This window comes from Mauremys reevesii, linkage group 1 (assembly GCF_016161935.1).
Source record: "Mauremys reevesii isolate NIE-2019 linkage group 1, ASM1616193v1, whole genome shotgun sequence".
Taxonomy (NCBI): domain Eukaryota; kingdom Metazoa; phylum Chordata; order Testudines; family Geoemydidae; genus Mauremys; species Mauremys reevesii.
In genome coordinates, this window is record NC_052623.1 from 273,154,537 (window position 1) to 273,178,657 (window position 24,121).

Sequence of the window (24,121 nt, forward strand, 5' to 3'; positions counted from 1 at the left end):
AGACTTTGGTCTTTGCATTTGGGGGAGGTTGGTCTGGGTTTCAGGATTATTTTTGGTGGGATGAGGAGGGAAGTGAAGATTTGAGCCTGCTGTTTATTCTAAATCAGATCATCCCATCCCAAACTGTACCTACTTTTCTTACTAAGGGCCTCATTCTCCACTGTCTAGCCCTTGTCATTTAGGAATATAAAATACCACCAGATCAGGGTGGCAGTTTCAAGTTGTCTTGCAGTGACTCAAGAGCGAGTACCAACCTCAGGATAAACTGTTAAGAACCATGGCACAAACCCCAAACTGGTTGTGAGTGATTTCACCAACCAATGATCAGGTGTAAACTCCTCAGGCACTATAACAAAGCATGAACATGGAGTCACAGACAGTCCCCTTGAGTGCTCTGAATTCTGTCTTGCCACCAGTGATGAGCTCCCAAAATCCTAAGAACTGGTTCCCTACTGGGTCCTTGGCAGTTCGGTGGCAGGGGGGGTCTTTACTTGCTCCGGGTTTTTGGCAGCAGGTCCTTCACCCAGAATGAGTGAAGGACCTGCTGCTGAAGTGCCCCCGAAGACCCGGTAGGGAACCGCGTGGTGGGTACAAACCCCACCTGCCTGTCTCCCCCCCCCCGCCACCCACCCATCTGACCCCAACCCATGTCCTACCCCCGACTGCCCCCCTCAGAACCCGCAACTCATTAACCTCCCATTCCTTGTCCCCTGACTACCCCCTCCCAAGACCCCCCACCCTAACTGTCCCCAAGGACCCCACCCCCTACCCAACTCGCCCCACTCCCTGTCCCTTGACTGCCCCAACCCCATCCACCACCACCTTGACAGACCCCTGGGACTCCCATGCCTATCCACCCCCCTCTTCCCCATCCCCTGACTGCCCCCCCATAATCTTCGCCCCCTCCAACCACTCCCTACTCCTTATCCAACCCCTCCTTCCAGTCCTGGGTGGCCCCCTTACCATGTTGCTGTGTAAGGATGCCACACAGCCGCTGGAGCTTGCAGCCCCACCCCCTTACCCAGAGTTGAAAGTAAGTCAGTACGCTCCCGTACAGCGTATCGGCAAGAGCCAGTGTGCCATACTGGGGTGGCCCGGCTTCCCCAGGGGGCAATTTAAAGGGCCTGGGGCTCCCAGCAGGGGCTGGAGCCCCAGGCCCTTTAAATTGCCACCAGAGCCCCACTGCTGGAGCCCTGGGGTAGCGGCAGTGGGGCTCTGGGGCTATTTAAAAAGTCCAGGGCTCCCACTGCTTCTACCACCCTGGCCCTTTAAATAGCTGCTGGAGCCCTGCCGCTTCCCCAGGGCTCCGGCGACTATTTAAAGGGCCAGGGCGGTAGAAGCAGGGGAGCCCCTGGCCCTTTAAATAGTCCCCATAGCCCTGGGGTAGCAGGGGGGCTCCAGCTGCCTCTGCCACCCCGGTTCTTTAAATAGCCGCTGGAGCCTCGCTGCTTCCCTGGGGTTTTGGCAGCTATTTAAAGGACCGGGGCAGTAGAAGCAGGGGAGCCCCGGGCCCTTTAAATAGCCCCTGGAGCCCTGGGGTAGTGGGGGGCTCCAGGGGCTATTTAAAGGGCTGGGGCTCCAGCTGCCTCTGCCGCCCCGTCCTTTAAATAGCTGCTGGAGCCACGCTGCTTCCCCCAGGGCTCCGGCGGCTCTGCGAGCGGGGTGGGGGGGAAGCAGGGGAGGGGCCAGGGGAGCCTCGGCCTCCCCAGCTGGGAGCTCAGGCGGACCAGACCGGAGTTTGCCCCTTTAGGAACGGGTTCTACATTGGCTTCTAAATTTAGCAACTGGTTCTTGTGAACCGGTGCGAACCAACTCCAGCTCACCACTGCTTGCCACCCAGGGAAGCCTGTCTTTGTGACAGATGGTCCCTTGCACAACGAATCACAGCAGTATTCTGGTTACTCCCAGTGCCAAAGGACAGTCACTTAGCCCAGGTCAATTGTACTTTAGATCTCACACCAAACACAACACTTGTAGCCAGGGGTGGTGAGTTATATGGGGGGGTCTGGGCACCACCAAAATTGCTACAAACCTGCCACCCCTGCCTATATCCAATCCTATAATAAACTATCTAAAGATTTATTACGTGGGAAAAGGAAGCCAGAGAATTATTTACAAAGTTAAAGCCAGTACACCTCCACCCCCACACAAATGAGTTCCAGTGTTAAGTTTCAAAAGATTATAGAAGTTTATGTAATCAGCAAGCTCTATATGTGCGTTAGAGCTAACCCAGGCTAGGTACTTTGCTTACACCTAGTAATCCTTGCTCTGCAGAGTCCAAGCAGCATATTGATACAGTTCCTCCATGTTAGGGGTTTTTAGTCCCTTCCTCCCTTGTGCTTTGAGCTGCAAACTCAGCTGATGGGAGGAATTCACTTGCATGACTCATCTTCATGGGGAAGGGGAGAGTAAACAAAAAAGTCTTTATTCCTCTTTAATGTTCTACACGAGTTCATCTGGTGTCAATAGGTCTTCCTTGTTGGGCAGGCCATAACACCGACTGTTGTAGACCAGTATTTCACACTAGTTAATGTCTCTCTCCTGTCTGGTGATTTACATGGTTACAGAGGCTTACGTGCAAAGGCTCAAATAATACCTTACAGTATGGGAGACAGATGTTATAAGTGAGATTAATGCAGACAGCAACTTACATGCATTCCATAAACAGTAAACACATTCTTATAATTTTAATACTTATTTTAGCAGGACTAACACACAGGAGAGCCAGACTGATTCCAGCTCTGTGTTTGTCAGTGTTCAGCTGAGACATGGGGACTTTGGCACCTGGTCTGCCAGCGTGGCAGGCAGTGTCTTTCAGCTATTCCTTCCTAGGTGTAAATGACTGCACAGGGTGCCAGGCACTGAAGAATCAGGCTCTGGATGTTCTTTGGTGGGTGAAAGAAAGGTACTGAGGAGACTGGGTGGCTCAGGGAGATTGGGGGATGATACGGCCTTTCATGTTTACGTCATCAGCATCAATCCTTCCCCAGGATGGTAGTGCCTGTAATCTGTTATTAATTTATGGCTATTCAGCAGCCTTTGCAAAATGAGTCCCACCTCAGCACAGTTCCTAATGGACAGGCGTCCATGTTGCAGAAACAGCCATTACAATTGCCAGTGATAGGCCTTTTTGTTAGTGCTGTCAATGGAGGGGCAGAGGACTGTCTGGGCCATGGAAACTGCACTTCTCTTTCATTCCCAGGGATAGTCTCCTTTAGTTAGGATTGCGTTGTGTGTGTGGGGGAGAAACTTGCCTTGCCATTGTCCATGATGTATGGATTCTGGGGATAAATATGAACACCATCTCCAGGTGCTGTCATCTCAGCATCTTTCCCAAGTGATAAATTCACTGAAAATAAATAAATAGAAGAAAAATGCAATACACTGATGTTGACTTCTATGTTTGCATTTATTTCTATTGCAGGAGTGATGGAAAATGCTCATACTTAAATCCATTTGCCTTGAAAGTACACATAGCAGTAGCAAGAGTATGGAAGTATTAGCACACATTTTTTAAAAAAATGTCTTCCAGGAGATAATGGAGAAATAACAATAAGACATAAGTGAGAATGTCCCTTCTGGTAGAAATGAACATTTTACAAGTCAGGATAAAGCATTAGGAAAACCAGACTTCATCAAAACTATGGGCCAGATCCTCAGCTGGCCTAAACCAGTGTAGCTCCATTGAAAACAGTGGGGGGCTACATCCATTTACACCAGCTCCATGTATTTTACATAGAATTTGATGGCACATATAAACTAAACTAATGTCTTACATTTCTGTATTGCCATTTAGCCTGAAGGAGCCTAAAGAGCTTTACCAGCCCAGGCACAAAATCTGCTCATCTACCCTTTTTCATGATGATTGATGAGTTTGAAAAAATGATGTTATACTCACCTGTTAAAATAAATAAATAGAGATGACTGCATGAATAGGCAAGGAGAATTTTACAAGGCTGCCCCTAGCTCTGAATGGCTCACTTAAACCAGCGGTGAGGTGAGGGTTTGTTTCACTAGTCACAAAGTGGCTGTAACTTGGACAGCTTTTTGGCTGCCTTTGCTCAGGATACCTGCACTATGCCATGCTGCAGCCAATCTCTTTGCTGCCTTGTTTTCCTCTATCCTTAAAATACATCTAATCAAATTCAGTGGAAAATCTGAAAGAGAGATGGAAAGGAGTGGAAGAGAGAGACAGACTGTGAAAAACTGTTCCTTTAAATTTTAATCTGATAATTAAATGGCTTCTGCTGTTTCGTTTCCTCTTGCAGTAGAAGGAGCAGAGTCCAGGCCCTGTACCATGTTAAATAAGCACTGATTGGGCTTTCTACATGGAATTATTTTGCCATAAATTGCACCTGACAACATCCAGATGCTCCATGAAAACAGCCAGACGTGTCTGCATTTCTCAGCAATACAAGCCATCAGCACTGCAACAGCCGATGTGGCACAGAATGCAGGTGGAGCATGGGGTGAATGAAAGATGGGTGAACTTCCAAAAGGTCTCGCAGATCAGTTGGGTTAAGCACCAGAAGTGCAGGAGTAGAGCTGGTCCGGAACTTTTTGATAAATTGTTGGCGTTTTTTTTTTTTGGCCAAAAAAAGCTGATTCGTCAAAACTGAAACTTTTTGTGAACCAAGGCAAGTGAACAAATCGCTTGACTCAAAAGAAATACTGGGAACAAATCAGTTGTTCAACTGAAAGCATGTCAACATTTGAGTGAATTTAGACAAAAAGATTTTTTTGATTTTTGTTTTAAAAAAATGTTTTGAGTTACAGAGTTTAAGGCCAGAAGGCATCACCAGATCATATAGTCTGGCCTCCTGGATGCACAGGCCACCAACACCCACCCACTAAACAATGAAAAAATGAAAGTGAGACCATAGTATTATGGCCCCATGAGACTAGACTATTACATGCCACAGGCAGAGAGCAGGAGGGCACCTGGGTCCAGCAGTGCTCAAGGCCCCTGCAATGGCAGGGGAATGATAATCCTGGCAAGCAGCCTGCACTTCTGCAGAGGCAGGCAACCCCCGACAAGGTCCCTGCCAATCTGAACTGGGGGGGAAATTCCTTTCCAACCCCACATAGAGCGATCAGTTAGACCCTGAGCATGTGAGCAAGAACCAGCCAGCCCAGCACCTGAGAGACAGAATGCTCAGTGTCACCTCAGAGCCCCGGCCCACCCTATCCAGTGTCCCATCTGCAATCGAAATGAAACATTTTAAGTGGTCCAGACCAATTTGTAATTATTGTATTTTATTTTTTGGTTTGTGAAAATTTTTGAGACTTTTGCTTTTCATCCCAATTTAAGATGTCCAAAAATGTTGATATCTCAAATATTTTTGGAGGACAGGAAAACCATTCCCTACCTAGCTCTGCTCTGGAGGCTAATCTAGACTGTGGGTCAGTGTAATTGGACTTGATAGCTCACGATCACAGCCTGTCTCAAGAGATTTCAGGTGTCTCCAGCTGGGCCTGGGATGCTCATGAGAACACTTTTGCAATATTTGAGCATGCTGAGCCCTCGCCAAAGTCCAGAAGCAGAGAAGTGGTTGTTAGAATTGTAAAAAGGTGGTGTGGGAAGGGTGTTATCCCAAATGACTTTGAACCTTCAAAAAGGTTTGGGGAATTCAGGTTTGATTCAGTAGTGATGGGGGAGGTGGGTTGTTTTCTTTTGTTAACTACATGATTTGACTCTCATCTTGAGTGTGGACAGAAATGCTGGGTGACACTGTAAGGGGATTTGAGGACTAACTGTCCCAGGGATGAGGGAAGGACTGGATGAAGAGAGGTGGGACTGTTGAGAAGGTGCTGCCAATGGAGTGGTGGTTTTATCTTTATGAGGTACCTAATTAGGGAAAGCAGCAGATATTGGGATGATTGTGCCGTTTTCAGACTGGCTGTTCGTCGCTTCTGACTGTAACAGGGAATGACAGGACACAGGGGTGTGTGTGGGCATGTGGTGTGTTGTAGAGAGACCTCTACTGGCTGAGCTGGGTCATTTTCCAATTCAGCTCACCTTGTCTGTAGCTCCGGGAATAAAGAATCCGCAGTCAAGAAACTAGAGACAAGAGGCAGAACTGGTTAGCTCAGTATTTAAACTCATCCCCTTCAAACCTGTATCTGAGGTTCAGAAAAGTTCAGTTAACCATTTTTCTTTAAAAACATTAATTTCCCCATGTTTTTTTCCATCACTAGCCGAAGCCATTTAAGTTGTCCTAGTAACTCATCTGCAACCGTTGAGTCCCAAACTGGCTATTCTGTATGATTTTAATGCTCTATTTCCAGTTCCACGAGGCTTTGAAACAACTCATCATTAACCAGCAGTGCTGATGATCTCAAATCTAGGAAAGTGAATGTAGCTTAGTGGTTAGAGCACAGGAGCAGGCGTTATGTCTCCTGGGTGCTATTATGGGGTCTTACACTGACTTAATATGTGACTAGGGTCAAGTCGCTTACCTTTTTTGTTCCTGTTTGCTCATCTGTAAAATGAGGATAATATTGTGTGCATCTTAATTCCCTAAGGATTCTGCCTTTGCACTCTTGGCAGCTCCACTGAACCCAAAGGGGCAGCACAAGGTGTAAATGAAGGCAGGATTTTTGACCCTTTAATGTTTGAATTTAGGTGCTAGAGAAATGCATGTATTATGATTATTCCAACAAACAGAAAGCTTTGTTAAAAGGCAATTAAGATTGCTCAAGTGCCTGTATCATCAGTTAAAGCATAACCCCCCCCCCCAGGATATCACTAGTTAACTACTCACCCAACCCTTGCAACCTACAACCATGATTTCATCTTCTCTGGATTACCTCACCCCCCCATCCACCACCCACTGCACACATGTCTCCTCCCTCCATAGCTAATGCCTCAGTGCAGACATGCTGAGCAGTCTCCCTGCTCACCCCCATTCCCACTCAGCTCCTTGCTCGCAGGAGGTGGTGTTCTGGGGGGGTTCTGGCAGAATGTAGGTCTTACTTGGGAGCGGCTGGTTGGAGGAGATGAGGGCTGTTTGGGACACATACCAAGGCAGCAATGCGATGTGTGGGCCTTTAGTGTGCTGATGGTGGTGAGCACAGTCAGTCTTGTACACAGTTGGCTTGCTGTGCCAGGGAGCCTTTCAGACACTAATACATTGATACAGAAGCACTGAGCTTCCATCACCCCAGGCCGTCTACACAGCTGCAGGCCCCCATCTGCCCTTCTCGCAAGCCGCCTTTCCCTCAGGTCTCTCACACATCCCTGCTCAGCCTCTCCTCCCTGTTAACCAATATCCACACCCAGAGGCCCATTTCCCCATCACCATCCACCTCCCATACCCTCAGCTGCCCAGCCTACTTGCCTGGGTCCCCGGGATCTCTGTGCCGAACAGAACTTGTGAGTCAGGGAGACAGGCTGGCAGCGACAGAAAATGGAAGTAGCTGACAGATCTAAGCAAATCCATTTGGCTAATCTTGGTGTAGCGAATGTTCATTATCCCAATGAAGGAGAAAGACTATGGGTTTAATTTTAACATTTCAAAAGTGGCCTATGTCAGAGATACTATTAGAGCATGCAAGTCTGTGTCCAAGGTCTGGAGATCATGGGTGCTGTACAGTAGTTGTTTGGATACAAGTATCTTAAGAAATGTAAGGAAAGCAGAGCAACATTTCCAGGAGGGAGCACGTTTAAGTATTCCCCCCTGTAAACGTTGGTAAATATGTTACTACAGGGCTAGAAAGAGAACTCCCTGAAGAGTTCTGTACCAATTTTGGAGACTAAATTCAGTCGTTAAAGTGTGAAACAGGGATTTTAGTGCTGCTTTAGGTGCAACTCCTGACTCCTCCCTAATTAGTGTTATGGTTCTGATCTTTGCAATGAAAAATAAAAAGAAAAGAAACCCTGTTGCCAAATAGCTCTTGCTGATTTCCATGAACTTTCCATGCTGTGGTGATGGAGATTCCCCCAGTGTTATTGCTCTTGGGAGGTTGTGAGAAATATTTAATATTGATGCATAGTTAATCTCTTCTTCTTCTTTCTTTTTTTTTTTTTTGCCACTGTTTTCTAAACATTGAAACAAAGCTCCCTCTTAACCCAGATTGAAATAGTTCTCATGCTGGCCTCACACTGAAGGGGTCTTATAATTTTTTCTGGTGCTCTGAGGGGGCCTTTCACCTAGAATACCACGTGCTGTTCTGGACACATCAGTATCAGAATGATACAAAATAATTGGAGGGAATTCAGAGAAAAGCAACAAAAGTGGTTCTGAGACTGGAGGACTTACAGCATGAGAAAATGTTCCACACATTACATGGCCAAGATTTTAAAAAATGACTAGTGATTTTGGGTGCCTAACAGAACTCATCATAAAAGAGGCCTGAATTTTAAAAAATAAGCACCCACTCTCTGAAAATCAGAACCTTTGGACTCAAATTGGGCACCCATAAAGGGAGGCACTTCAAATTATTAGTTGCTTTATAAAAACTTGACTGATTGTGCATACAGTCATTTGGTTAAACTATGATGGGGTTAGTAATGGTAATCCTCTACAAATGTTCAGAGGGTTTAAATAGCTCAAAGGGAGAGGAATTTTTAAGGATTGTTCAAGTGCAATTAAAGGGAAAATTTAGGTTGAGTATCAGGAAACATTTCCTAACAAAATGTGTTTGTTAAGCTGTCCTGCAGAGGCTCAAGAGTGAGTATCAACCTCAGGGCAGACTTTTAAGAGACAGGGCACAAACCCTGAGCTGGTTGTGAGTTCTATACTTAGATTTTGCCAACCAATGATCAGGTGTAATCTCCTCAGGCACTATAACGGCCTTAAGATGGAGTCACAGACAGTCCCTTTGAGCACTTGCCAGCCAGGCAACCGGACCTTTGTGACAGATGGTTCCTTAGACTGAGAATCACAGCAATAGTTAGGTTACTCTCAGTCCCAATGGGCCAGTAATTTATCCCAAGTCAATTACACTTTAGATCTCACACCAGAGATGCTTGTAGCCAATCCTATAATAAACTATGTAAAGTTTTATTAAATAGGAAAAGGAAGCCAGAGAGTAATTTATAAGGTTAAAACAGGCAAGCATACATACACAAGTGAGTTCCAATGTTAAGTTTCAAAAGATAATAGACGCTTCTATAATCAGCAAGCACTATGTCTTTTAGGACTAACCCAGGCTAAGCAGTTGAGGATCCTTTGCTTATGCCTAGAAATCTTGCCCTCAGAGTCCAATCAGGCGTGAGATACAGTTCCTTCTTGTTAGGGATTTTATTCTCTTCCTCCCTTGTGCTTTCAGCTGCAAACTCAGCTGATGGGAGAAATTCACTTGCATGTCTCATCTTCATGGGGGGGCGGGGGGAGGAAAGCAGTCAACAAAGTCTTTTGTCCTCTTCAATGTTCCACAATAGTTCATCTGATGTTGATGAGCCTTCCTTGTTAGCCAGGATATAACACTGTCAGTTGGAGCTCAGCACTTTACCTGTGATTTACACAGTCATAGAGGCTTATAATACAAACGTTTAAATATTTTCTTACAGTATTGGATAGAGATGATACAAGTGAGATTATAAGCATTCCATAAAGTCTAAACTTTAACCACATGTTTATAATTCTAATATTTATTTGAACCATACTAAGACACAAGTGAGCCAGGCTGATTTCAGCTGTGTATTTGTCAGTGTTCCATTGAGGCCGGGGATGCTTGGCATGAACTGGCATCTGGTCTGCCAGTGTCACAGTGCTGTATTCAAGTGGAAGAGTCTTTTGATGTAGGTGGTAGAAACACTGCTTGAGTAATTTTAAAATGGGACTGGACAAAACACCAAAGAAGTTGTTATTGGGGCCAACCCTGCCAATAAGATGGTCACCTCTAGCTTTTACGATTATGTGACTCTACTTGTGATATAGCAGGTGTGTAATGAAAAATTCTAGTTCTGCGGGAACAGGATAGTGAGTTGAAGTGAAATATACAAACGGGAGACTTCCAAAGGTTTTTTATAAGCCACTGAGCTATCCTCTCCCTCACTCCCAGTGTCATTTTAAAATAAAACACGTCATTTGGACATCCTAATGGTTAAAAACAATAGACCTGATTCTCATGTACATCAAGTCCTCTTTAAAATGCTTTGGCAGTGTCAAGGAGCTTTAAAGTGAGTAGAACTGCAAGCTATGTCTCCTTGAAAGCCCTTTTCACTGACAGAGTGGTGCACAGTGGCCTTAGTGTAAATGAGTACAAGGCCCAATCAGTTTAATAGACCATTTTTATTTTTATTATGGGATGGCCCAAGACTGGACTGGGCTGCTCAGCAATGAGGCACCTGCTATAGACCAAATGAGATCTTGAGAAGGTGGTCCAGTGATTTGGTTGGCTGGTCGTCTTTGTGAGTTTTATTGTTTGATCCCGCTACATACAATGAACTATTCCATCCTTAGAGAAAGACACTTTTAACTGGCTATGAGAGCCTTTATTCTGTGAATTAATCCTATGCCTCAAAGAGCTGCTTTGGGCCCTGTTCTGCTGCCATTGAAGTCAATGCCAAAAAGTGCACTGATGTCAATAGCAGTTGAATAGGGCCCCTACAGGTGCATCTCACTTTCCTTACTCCACTCCCTGCAGTCCCCTGCCTCATTAGCTGGCCACCTGCTGAGAGCAGTATCTCCACCTCCATACCCCCGTCCCATCACAATCTTTCAATGATATGTGAAGGAGATGCCTCTCTGAGAGATAGTGAGGACTAGGGTCTGGAACACATGCAGAATATTCATGCCCTTTATGGTAGGGGGAATTAAGTACTATGAGCATGCTTGCACTAATGTGGTTGTGATGGATACTACTCACATAGCAATTCAGCAAGAGCCAGAGAGGAAAGTGATCATCCTATCACAGCAGCTGGTAATGACACGTGGGAGATTGCCTTGGTCTGTCTCTCTCAGCTCCTTAAGTAACTGCTCTCCTGTTACCCCTCTGCCACTGCTACTTCCCCCCGTTCCCTCTCTGATTCCCTCCCTGCTGTTTCAAGTCCGTTGCAGTGTCACTACAACCCTCATTTAAACTGTGGTCAGAGAGGCAGGTCCTTGTTCTGTGTGTGGTTCCTATGTGTTTAAAATCTTCTATCTTTTTTCTCTCTTCTAGGTACCTGATTAATGTCACCTTTGAAGGGAGGAATTTGTCCTTCAGTGAAGACGGCTACCAGATGCACCCCAAGCTGGTGATCATCCTTCTGACCAAGGAGAGGAAATGGGAGAGGGTAGGACATGTTTGGAGACTCTTGGACTAAACTGGGAAGGAGGAGGGTGGTGAAGGTGTTCATCAAGTTAACCCCTCTCTCTTCAGGACTTCCTTGTACCAAAGGGTGACCAGCTCCTTACTTCCTCTGAGGATCTGTGGGAGCTGGATTCGGGTATCTCCAAATAATACAAGGACACCCCATCTCTTCTCAAATGTAGGCCACCAATACATTATCATATTAGTTTGCATAAAACGTTCATAGATTCACTCATGGTTCCCTTCAGCATCCATTTTCCTCTTTTACTTAATAGAGTTCAGCTCCCTACAGTCAGTCGAATGGACCCCTGGCTGTAGACATGGCAGTTACCAACTTCGCCGTACGTATATGACGTGAGGACTAGCACTCAGGAACTTCAGCATCAAAATCACAGACCTTTACTAACTAAAAGAGATACAACATTAGCTATCCTTTGTAGCAAGGTTTTGGACTCCAGCCACTAGAGAGAGACACATGCAATTTGCAATGGGATGGGGTGTTAAGGAAGATGCATAGGTGCAGCTCCATGTGTGACATTTTAGGTAAATTATTTAATGAGTTCATTTGCATATTGGAAGATGGAATTTCAAGGTAGAAGGCAGCTTGGGTGAAAGTAATCATGAAATGATAGAGTTCATAATTCTAAGAAATGGTTGGAAGGAAAAAAGCAGAACGAAGAGAATGGACTTCAAAAATGCAACGTTAACAAACTCAGAGAACAGTTAGATAATGTCCCCTGGGTAGCAAGTCTAAGGGAAAAGAGTTCAGGAGAGCTGGCAGTTTTTTAAAGCGACATTATTAAGGACATAAGAGCAAATTATCCCAAAGCGTAGGAAAGATAGGAAGTCTGGTGAAAAACCATCTTAGCTTAACCAGGAGATCTTCAACAACCTGAAACTCATAAAAAAAAAAAGAGTCATACAAAATGTGGAAACTAGGTCAAATTATGAAGAATGAATATAAAAAATCCCCATAAGCATGTAGGGACAAAATTAGAAAGGCCAAGGCACAAAATGAGATTAAACTAGGTAGGGACATAAAGGGTAACAATAATACATTCTACAAATACATTAGAAGCATGTACGGACAGAATAGGCCCATCACTCAGTGAGGAGGAAGACTAACAGAAAATGCAGCAGTGGCCACAGTATTAAATGTCTTCTTTGTTTCACTTTTCACCAAAAGGGTTAGCAGTGATTGGATGACTAACAATAGTGAATATCAGTATAAATGGGGTAGGGATCCAAGGCTAAACTAGAGAAGGAAAAAGTTAAGACTTACTTAGACAAATTAGATGTCTTAAAGTCAGCAGGGCCTGATGAAATACATTCTAGTATACTTAAGGAATTGTCTGAAGAGATCTCTGAGCCATAAGGCATTATCTTTGAGAATTTGTGGAGGATGGGCGAGATTCCACAGGACTGGAAAAGGGGCAAATATTCCCCTTTCTGTAATTAGGCTGACTAGTCCTTACAGTACCTAACTTCAGTACCTGGAAAGATAATGGAGCAAATAATCAAACAAACAATCAATTTGTAAGCACCTAGAAGATAATAGGTGATAAGTAACAGTCATCTTGGATTTGTCAAGAACAAGTCATGTCAAACCAATCTAATATGCTTGACAGGGTAACAAGCATTTTTGATAATGGAGAAGCAATAGATATTGGGAGTGGACTACATCCACCCTGATTGAATTGGCCCTCTCAACACTGGTAAGGTAACTCCCTTCTCTTCATGTGTCCGTATAATAATGCCTGCATCTGTAATTTTCACTCCATGCATCTGAAGAAGTGGATTTTTTACCCACAAAAGCTTATGCCCAAATAAATGTTAGTCTTTAAGGTGCCACCGGACTCCTTGTTGTTTTAATAGCTTTCATGTATTTCTACTTTACTGAGGCTTTTGATACTGTCTCATATGACTGTATCATAAACAAACCAGGGAAATATAGCTTAAATTAATTTACTATAAGGTGGGTGCATAACTGGTTGGAAAAAGTACTCAGAGAGTAGTTATGGTTCACAATCAAGCTGGAAGAGCATATCAAGTAGGGTCCTGGAGGGATCTGTCCTAGGTCTGGTTCTGTTCACTATCTTCATAAATGATATGGAAAATGGCATAGAGAATACACTTTTAAAGTTTGCGGACAACACCAGGCTGAGAGGGGTTGCAAGTGCTTTGGAGGACAGGATTAGAATTCAAAATGATTAACACAAACTGGAAAAATGGTCTGCAGTAAATATGATGAAATTCAATAAAGTCAAGTGCAATGTACTACACTTAGAAGGGAATAATCAACTGTGAAATTAAAAAATGGGAAATGACTGCCTAGGAAGCAATACTGCAGAAAAAATCTGGGGTTTATAGTGGATCACAAAGGAAATATGAGTCAACAATGTAATACTGTCGCAAAAGAAGTGAACCTCATTCTGGGATGTATTTGCAGGAGTGTTGTCATTCTTCCATTCTACTCAGCACTGATAAGGCCTCAGCTGGAGTACTGTATCCAGTTCTGGGCACCACACTTTGGGAAGGGTGTGGGCAAACTGGAGAAAATCCAGAGGAGAGCAATAAAAATGATTAAAGGTCTAGAAAACATGACCTACAAGAAAAGATTGAAAAAATTGTGTTTGTTTAATCTGGAGAAGAGAAGACTGAGGGGGAACAAGATAACAGTTCTTCAAAGTACATAAAAGATGGTTATAAAGAGGAGGGTGATGAACTGTTTCCCTTAACCACTGAGGACAGGACAAGAAGTAATGCTCTTAAATTGAAGCAAGAGCGATTTAGGTTAGCCATTAGGAAAAACTTCCGAACTTTCAGGATAATTAAAGCACTGGAATAAATTACCAAGTGAGGCTTTAGAATCTCCATTACTGGAGGTTCTTAAGAACAGGTTAGAAACAAACATCTGTCAGGGATGGTCTAGATCCTTAGTCCTACTTCAGTGCAGAGGACTGGACTAGATGACCTATCGAGGTCCCTTCCACTCCTACATTTCTATGATATTTCTAAATAATTTGCATCTAACCCTAAATGTCATCTTAACAATGGTGTGGATTTAGTGCAAGTAGAAGGCTTTGGTCTGTTTGATCTGGGGCAGGGAGGGCCCTCCCCCAGAGTAAAGGAGGGATCAAAAAAGGAACTGGGTTCAGCTGAGTACGGGGGACAACTCAAGAGGGCTAGGAACGGGAGTGAGGTAAAAGATGCAGTAAAAAGCTGTTAGGGGCACACTGAGCACAGAACCATACACAGTGCCCACTGATGCAAGAAGCTTTGAAGTGGGGAGTCAGTAGATGCTGCCCAGAGGAACTCTGTAAATTTTAACAGTGAGGGTAATTAACCACTGGCAATTTTAAAATCAAGAGTTGATGTTTTTCTAGAAGATCTGCTTTAGTTCAAATGGGAATTATTTCTGGGAAGTTCTGTACCCTGTGTTGTGTAAGAGGTCAGACTACATGATCAAAATGGTCCCATCTGACCTTAATCGATGAATCTAAAACTGGTACAAGGCAGGAAAATAGCCCCACAGTCAGAGGGCATTTTTATCAGTGATCTTTCTTCTCCTGCACTTCTAAGTGGTCAGCTTGACCAGTGCCATAAGGAAGTCCATGGAGAGACTTTGTGGGAAAGTCTGATACATAGGGGCCACTATACATCTATTATGCGGGAACACCTTTTAACCCTGACTGAGCTGAGCTGGATTCAGACTGGTGACCCTCACATGGAAAGCTTTGTAACTCATTAGCAGCACCCTAGATTCATAGATCCCAAGGCCAGAAAGGACCATTGTATAACACAGGTCAGAGAATTTCCACAAAATAATTCACGGAGCATGTCTTTTAGAAAAAATCCAATCGTGATTTTAAAAATTGCCAGTGATGGAGAACTGATAAATTGTTCCAATGGTTACCCACTCACTCTGTTAAAAATTAATGCCTTATTTCCAGTCTGAATTTGTCTAACTTCAACTTCCATCCACTGGATTGTGTTATATACCTCTCTCTGCTAGACTGAAGAGCCCATTATTAAACATTTGTTCCCCATGTAGGTACTTATAGACTGTAATCAAGTCACTCCTTAACCTTTTCTTTGTTAAGCTAAATAGATATGGTGATTGAACTCCTTGAGTCTAAGGCCTGTTTTCTAATTCTTTAATCATCCTCACGGCTCTTTTCTGAACCCTCTCCAATCTATCAACAGTCTCTTGAATTGTGGACACCAGAACTAGACACAGTGTTCCAGTATGGGTTGCAGCAGTGCCAAATACAGAGGTAAAATAACCTCTCTACTCCTACTGGAGAGTCCCCTGTTTATGCATCCAAGGATTGCATTAGCTCTTTTGGCCACAGTGTATCATTGGGAGCTCATGTTCAGCTGATTATCCACCATGCCTCCCAAATCCTTTTCAGTCACTGTTTCCCAGGATAGAGTCCCCATCCTGTAAGAATGGCCTACGTTCTTTGTTCCTAGATGTGTACATTTACATTTAGCCCTATTAAAAGACATATTGTTTGCTTGTGCCCAGCTTACCAAATGATCCAGATTGCTCTGTTTCAGTGACATCTCTTTATTATTTACCACACCCTCAATTTTTGTGTCAGCTGCAAACTTTATGAGTGATGATTTTATGGTTTCTTGCAGATCATTAATAAAAATGTTAAATAGGGTAGGGCCAAGAATCAATCCCCACAAGACCCCTCTTGAAACACACCTGTTTGATGATGAGTCCCAATTTACAATTAAATTTGGAGATCTATCAGTTAACCGGTTTTTAATCCAATTAAGGTGTGCCATGTTAATTTTGTATCTTTCTAGTTTTTAATCAAAATGTCATGCATTACCAAGTCCAACGCCTTATAGAATTCTAAGTATATTACATCAACACTATTACCTTTATCAACAAAACTTGTAATCTCATCAAAAATAGATATTGAGTTAGTTTGACAGGATCTAGTTTCCATAAACCCATATTGATTTGTGTTAATTACATTACCATCCTTTAAATTTTAATCAAATCCTGTATCAGCTGCTCCATTATCTTTCCCATGTCACAAGTGAGATGTGGGCAGTCAGACCTAGAGGTCAGAGCAGGAGTTGGGAGTCAGGCTGAGTCAGGTACCAGGAAGTCAGAGTCTGAGATGGGCCAGTGGGCAGACCAAGAGTCAGACATCAGGAGGCAGGGAGGATTAGGTTACTGGGAGGACAGAGTCCAAGACAGGCCAGAGGGTGAACTGAGAGTCAGGCATCAGATATGATCAGATTGCCAGGAGATCAGGGTTGGGTGCCAGGTTACAGATGGCAATCGAATAGCAAAGTTGAGAAAAAAACAGGGTTTGAAGCTGGAATCTAGGGTGAATCACAAGCAGGGTCTGGTGCAGAGACAGGCAGGCAATCTGTGGTGTTGCTCAGACACCCCTTCATGGCTTCCTGGTTTAAGTACTGGCACTAGCCAATCAGTGGGCTGTAAGAGGCTGCCACTCAGGTTCTGCTGGGCAATACTTCCTGCTAAGCCCAACCTCACAAGGTCTTCCCGTGGGAGCCCAGCCTAAGCCTCCTGTGGTGATGCAGAGGCATCAGTAGCCCAGAATCCCTATGGTCCCAGGTTCCAGCCCTGCAGACTGTAACATCATGCCCTCTTTCAGGCCTCCCTTTGTGGTAGTGCAGGCCCAACCTTGTCTGGGTGAGCCTGGTGGAATTCTTTCAGCAGAGCGGGGACGTAGATGTGGGAGGCAGGCTCACAAGTACATTCTTCGGGGCCATAGTCTTCCCAGTCCACCAGATAGTACGGGCAGCCATCGGGAATTGAGGCTGGCATACACTTTGTATTCCTAGTGACCCTGGATTTTGACTGGTGGAGGTGGCAGTGTGGTTCAGTCAGGGAAGGAGTCCTCAGTATAGGAATTCAGAAGGGAAACATGGAAAACTGGGGAAGACGGAGTTTGAAGATAACTGGATTAATCTGCTGGCATATTCAGGAAGGATCCCAGGAATGGGTGGTCCAATTTATGGGAGGGTTGCCTGGTCTGGAGGTGTCTGGCGGTGAGCCATACCTTCTGGCCAAATGTAAATACTGGAGTTTCTAATCACCGATGGTCTGCATGCCTCTTGTAGGCCTCCTTTGCCTCTTCTAAGTGGTTCTTGAATTCTTCCTGAATAAGATGCATCTGTTGGACCCAGATGTTGGCAGCAGGGTTTGGGGAGGCTGCTGGCACCAGGTGGAAACCAGGGTGGAACTAGTAATTAGTGAAGAAGGGACTCTGACCCGTAGAGGGATGATCAGTTGTAAGAAAACTCGATATATGGCAGGAGCATAGACCACTTATCTTGATGTACTGCTCCAGTACTTGGTTCACACATTCTGTTTGTCCATCTGTGGGAGGTTGGTATGCAGGTGTCCAGCAGCCTGAACATTTTGCACCAGAAGTGAAAGGTGAAATGTGAGCCTCTTCAGGGGAACTATGTGGTCTGGGAGTCTGTGGAGCTGGACCACGTTGTTCAGTAGGAGTTGGGCAGTGGTCTCGGCACAGGGCAGCTGGTTGCAGGGAATGAATTGGGCCATTTTGGTCAGGCACTCCACAACATTTAAGATTACGGGGCGACCCATCAATCGTCTCCAGCAGGTCTGGTGTATGTTTCAGCTAGATGGGGATCTGGAGAGTTTTGGATGCCTCAGCATCTATAAAGTTGGCAGCAGCCCTGGGGTCTATCATTGCTAATTTGTTGGGGAATCTACTGCACCTGCCCCAAAGACCTGGAACTGCAGTAGCAACTGGAAATGCAGGGAGGCGCCATGGTTCCCAGGTCAGCATGGGCGATGCGTGAAATGCCAGCTGGGAGAGGCTAACCCCCAGCCCCACCCCTTCCGCCCAAGGCCCTGCTCCTTCCCCACCTTCTGGAGCCCAGAGCACACACCCCCAACCGCGGCCACCAGCCTAGTCCCGCGGCTAGTCCCCCAGCCCCAAAGGAGCACCCGGAGGGCAGGTGGCACACGGCCCCAGCCCCAGCTGGAGCACTGGGGGCTGGAGCTGCTGGAGGACTGGATTGACTTGATGATGGTGGGGTGGTTCCAGAGCAAGGAGGTCTGGTGATGCCCAGGCTGTATCCCCCTACTGGGCCTGGTCTGGTCTTTTTCCCAAGTTCTTCCAAGCTGGGAACCTCCTGCTCCCTCACAGTAAAAACAGGTTCAGCTGTTGTCGACATTCTGTCTTCTCTGGGGTCAGACGCTGGCGACCCAGGTCAACTTGCATTGGTTCAGGACTTGGTTCTACAGGCATTGGTGTAGAGGGAGGGCATGGGGGTGTCAGTCCATCCTCCTTCCTCCTTCCATTTGCACAGCCAGGAGTCAATGCACAGGGTAAGATCAATAAAGATGTCTAGGTGGGTGGGGTTTTCGATGAGGGCTAGCTCATTCTTTACCTCATCATTGTGTTCCCATCAAAGTTGGTAAAGTTGAGCTGCCTCATTCCATTCAGCATCAGCCACAAGCTGTCAGAAATAGGTGGCGTAGGAGGTGGCTGGCCTTTGCCCCGGTGAAGCTTCTGGAGGGCAGCCTCTGCAGAGTGGATGTGATACAGGCTATTGAAGATGGTCGCGAAGGCTTGCAGGAAAGCATCCCAGTCGGAGAGCATTGGGCTGTTCTGCTCCGACAGGGAGGAATCCCAATCAAGTGCTTGTGCTTCACCAGACAGCAGGCTGACTACTAGCCCCACTTTAGTCTGGTCTGTGAGGGTACACTCGGGGGCAGAGCAGGAAGAGCAGCCTGCATTCAGGTAACCCCATCATTTCCCATGATTGGCATTGAAGTGTTTGGGCAGTGGCACCACAGGGCCCGGTTCAGGTGATGGATGGTCTGTTCAGGCACATAGTGTCTCTGCTTCTCCCTGTAAGTGCGCTTTGGCAGTGAGCTGTGCCATTTGAATCTGTGACCAAACTAGTTGCTTGTGCAGGATCTGTACTTTGAGTGCACACTGCGTAGCATGGGTCTGTAGTGTGAGGTTCTCCTCTTGCAGACAGATGACTTGGTTCTGCAGATCCTGGGCCCTCAGGGAGCCGCTGGTGGAAGAGCAGTCTGCCTCTTCCATCATCAGGGGAGGGGATGGGTGGAATGGGGTAGAGGGGCAAAGGTGGTCTGAGCAATCTGAAACATGGGAAGTCAGACATAGTGGTTGGAGCAGGAATTGGGAATCAGGCTGAATCAGGTACCCGGAGGTCAGAGTCCAAGACAGGCCGGTGGGCAGACCAAGAATCAGGTGTCATGAGGAAGGCAGGGTCAGGTTATCAGTAGGTTAGAGTCAGAGTTAGAGACAGGCCAGAGGGTGAACTGAGAGAGAGGTGTCAGATAGGTTCAGGTTATCAGAAGAACCGGGTTGGGTGCCAGGTTGTAAACAGCAATCGAAGAGTTAAGTCAAGGACAAACAAGGGTTGGAATCTGGAGTCTAGGGTCTATTGCAAGAGATGTGGTGCAGAGATGGGTAGGCAATCTGTGGTGTTGCTCTGATAACTCCCCTTAGTGGCTTTCTGGTTTAAGTATTGGCACTGGCTAATGAGTGGGCTGCAGGGGTCCACCACTCAGGTCCTGCTGGGGTGGTACTTCCTGCCAATCCCAGCCTCACAGAGTCCTCCCAGTGGAATCTAGCCTAAGCTTCCTATGGAAATTCAGAGGTGTCAGCAGCCCAAAACCCCCATGGTTCCAGCCCTGCAGGTTCTAATGGCCTGGGATCAATGTCAGGCCTGTAATCATGAGAATTATCCTGTTTACCTTGACCCAACATTAGCTTTCTTCCAGTCTTCTGGTACTCACCCACTGTTCCAAGACTTATTGAAAATCAACATTATCAGTCCAGTGGGCTCCTCAGCCAGCTCTTTTTAAACTCTTGGATGCAAATTATCCAGACCTGCTGATTTAAACACATAACCCTAAGGCATCCAGTACGCAATACATCCTAATGTTATGCCTTCACAAATCTTGATGTACTGCTCCAGTACTTGGTACTTACAGAGGCAGGCTCTTCCATTCTCTGAATAGATAGCGTGAATTTTCCCACATACAGCTCAGTCACACACAGACATGTTCTATAATTCAGTGCTCCACCTTGTTCTTAAAGGGATAGATCCCATTAACAAAAATACAAACAACCTTGTGGTGCCTTAGTGGTTGTCCCCCACCAGTTCTGGGGGTGTTCTGAACAGGGATGGGGATAGGAGGAGTCATGGCCAGAATAGTCCTGCACCCTGTCAATTCCCTGCTGTTGCAAGCTCTGTAGGGGCTATGTCAGTGGTGAGTGCAACTTAGGGCAGTCCATAGGCTAACTTGTTCTGGGGGCCAAACTGGATTTTGCAGTGCCTGAATAGACCAGGCAGACATTCCCTCCCCGTGACCCTAATGCTGGCACATTGATCAATCTCCTCCTGTGTCTTTAAGACAGACTGATGCTACAGAGAGCTGGCAGTCATGACAGAACAACCATAGCAACCGTTTTCTGGAACAGATCTGTATCCCTGTGCTCTTCAGTTGATGTACTCACAGGCGGTATTTACTGTTATAAGTAAATGTTCCACATTCATTTATTTGACTCACTTCCTTGTACACAGCTTTTGTTAAGGGCAAAAGTTCACATACTAATGGGGCATGTGCTCCTCTTTACTTTTTAATTAGTCAATTAGTAGAGCTCCCTCTGCACTGGCCAGGGTCACTCTGTGTGTGTGAGTGTGTTTAAGTTTACGTGCACTACAACCAGAACTCAAATCAGGACCCTACATCATTTACTAACAGTGGGGCTGATTCACAGTCATCTTGTCAGCTCTTCAATGGCCTTGTCTGGCACAAGATGCGCTCCGGGGCATGTTGGGGAGTAGATAGCAGGGGATTCCAGAGAAAGAGTATTCCAGGTTCTTCTATGTCCTGGCTAGTTGCCAGCTGCTGCAAGGTCAATATTGACAATGGATAGTTGGGCACCAAGAATGGTGGGAAGCAAGTCCACCACTCTGTCCCAATGCAGGGCTGTGCACCAGTGTGAGAGAAACTGCGGTCACAGTCTCTACTGTGAATCCAAAAGGAGCCTCCTGTACTGGGCTGAGCCATTAGACTCTAAGCTGAGTTGTATCTGCTGGAAGTCACTCTTTGTGTATCTTCCAGCAGGCAACAGCTGGTGCTCCTTATAAAAGAGCACTGTAGTATTCTAACTGCAGCGTGGGCAGTTACTGAAAAATATTTTATACTTTTTATAGGGGAGGGAGGTATCTTTTAGGATGTGTACATCTCCAGGTCCTACTGATATTGTATCAGTATGCACAGTGCCACAGAATCAAAGGATCAAAGACATTAGAAAATAGGTTGATTTATCAGGTTACTCAGCCCTCTCTACCCATGGCAAGTGCAGCTTTGTTTCCTTTACTACACACTTCCATGCTTTGTCCAGTCTAGTTTTAAATGTCCTAAGGGATGAAGCTTCCACTATTTCCCCTGGGAGACTTTTTCATGGCCTAATACAGCTCATGGTCAGGAAGTTTTCCCTAAAATTTCCCCTTTCTTAATTGCGCCCAAGTTGTCCAAAAGTACTAGTGGTAACAGACACTCATTCTTGGTGTGCGGTCCTGGTGTGAGAGCAGGACAGGACTGCCAATGTTATAACTTTGTGATTACTGTTGGGCTCCTCCTCCACTCATGACCATCCCACTTGAAGGCAGCATCAATCCCTAATTCCCTGGGCTCAGAGCTCATCTATGGCTGACTAGGAGAGGAGTTCTTCCCCCCACCCCCATTATCTGCTGCTCCTTCAGGAGTCTTTAAATCTTCTTCAAGCTAATTTAAACTTATATTTTCCTCAGATTTTCCTGCCTCTAGTTTATATGTTTTTTTGGTTTGGTTGGTTGGGTTTTTTTTAAAGGAGTGTTGTGCTTTTTGAAGCAGAAGTCACTTGAATCATTACTTTGTTCAGTTTCCCCTTTGTAAATGTGTTTCTCTGCCTCTTCGTTCAGGTTTGTCACTGGAGATTTAAATCCTCTCTCCAGACAGATGTTGACAGCAAAACGTGGTGTCTGACCAAAAGACTGTTTGATTCCTAGGCTCCCTGTGGTATTTCTTTCTGCTGCACACTCTAGGGACTTCCTCCTCACGGGTATCTGTGGTGTCAGAAGTTACAAATATCCAATCCATGGCTTTTCAGGTATCCAGACTGTCAGGGAAGTCCAGTCTCGTAGATAACTCACAGCTGATCAGCAAACAAATGGGTTTTGTCTAGGAGCGCCATCAGCACTGCTTTCAGTCTCTGCAGCCATTAGGCCCACATCCTGGCACAAATTACAGACCTATTCTTCTTGGTGCACATCTGGGCCTGGGCCTTTTGAGGCAAGGGCAGAGTTGGCATCTCTCAGCGCAATGAGGCCTAGACCTTCTGAAACCAGTCCAGGGGCAATGCTGCCCAGAACATCATCATGAATAGCACTGCCAAGTGTGGAATCAGGACTGGTGCTTCCTGGTCCATGGTTCGGTCCACACCTCTTGAGTCAAGTTCAGGGTGAGTGCTTGTGGCATATCATATGGACTAGTAGCTCCTAATGCATAACTGTGCTGTTCTTTCATAGAATCATAGAAATATAGGGATGGAAAGGACCTGAATAAGGCCATCTTATCCAGCCCCCTGCACTGAGTCAGGACCAAGTAAACCTAGATCATCCCTGACAGGAGTTTGCCTAACCTGTTCTTAAAAACTTTCAGTGACTGGGCTTCCACAGCTTCCCCAGGAAGCCTAGTCCAGAGCTTAACTACCCTTATAGTTAGAAATTTTTTCCTAATATCTAACCTAAATCTCTCTTGCTGCAGATAAAGTCCATTATTTCTTCTCCTACCTTCAGTGGACAGGGAGAACAGTCAATCACCATCATCTTTATAACAGTCCTTAAAAGATTTGAAGACTGTTACCAGTTCCTCCCCTTCAGACTTCTTTTCTCAAGACTAAACGTGCCCAGTTTTTTTAATCTTTCGTAATATGTCATGTTTTCTAAAACTTCTATCATTTTTGTTGCTCTCCTCTGGACGACTCCTCTCCAATTTGTCCACATCTTTCCTAAAGTGTGATACCCAGAACCGACCACCGTATTCCAGGTCAGGCCTCATCAGTGCCAAGCCGAGAAGGACAATTAGCTCCCATGTCTTACACATGACACTTCTGTTCATACACCCAGAATGATATTAGCCTTCTTCACAACTGCATCACCTTGTTGGCTCATATTCAGTTTGTGATTCACTATAATCCCCAGGTCCTTTTCAGCAGTACTACTGCACATTTTGTAGTTGTGCATTTGGTTTTTTTCTTCCTAAAAAGTACTTCACACCTGTCTTCATTAAATTTCACCTTGTTGATTTCAGACCAGTTCTCCAATTTGTCAAGGTAATTTTGAATTCTAAACCTGTCCTCCAAAGTGCTTGCAACCCATTCCAGCTAGATGTAATCCACACATTTTATAAGCATTCTCTCCACTCCATTATTCAAGTCATTAATGAAAATATTAAATAGTAACAGACCCAGGGCAGACTGCTGCAGGACCCCACTAGATATATCCTCTTCTCTGGTCATCTGGGACCTCACCTGTCCTCCATAAAATCTCAAAGATAATTGCTAATGATTCAGAGATTGCTTCCTCTAATTCCTTAAGTACCCTAGGATGAATTTAATCAGGCCCTGCCGAATACATCTAACGTATCTAAATATTCTTTAACCTGTTATTTCCCTATTTTGGCTTGCATTCCTTCCGCCTTGTTGTTAGTATTAATTGTGTTAAATATCTGATCACCACTAAACTTTTTAATGAAGGCATTAAACACCTCAGACTTCTCAATGTCATTCATTATTAGCTCTCCTTCTCCACTAATTAA

General features: G+C 45.3%; 1 protein-coding gene across 3 annotated transcripts in view; it reads left to right on the forward strand.

Moving 5' to 3' along the window:
* Positions 1-24,121, forward strand: part of GRIN2B (glutamate ionotropic receptor NMDA type subunit 2B) — a 282,372-nt gene that overhangs the window by 168,703 nt on the left and 89,548 nt on the right. For all 3 annotated transcript variants that reach the window (XM_039492763.1, XM_039492780.1, XM_039492773.1), the window contains one exon: positions 11,110-11,224. In XM_039492763.1, coding sequence (XP_039348697.1) covers positions 11,110-11,224 — 115 coding nt within the window. The remainder of the gene's footprint in view (positions 1-11,109; positions 11,225-24,121) is intronic.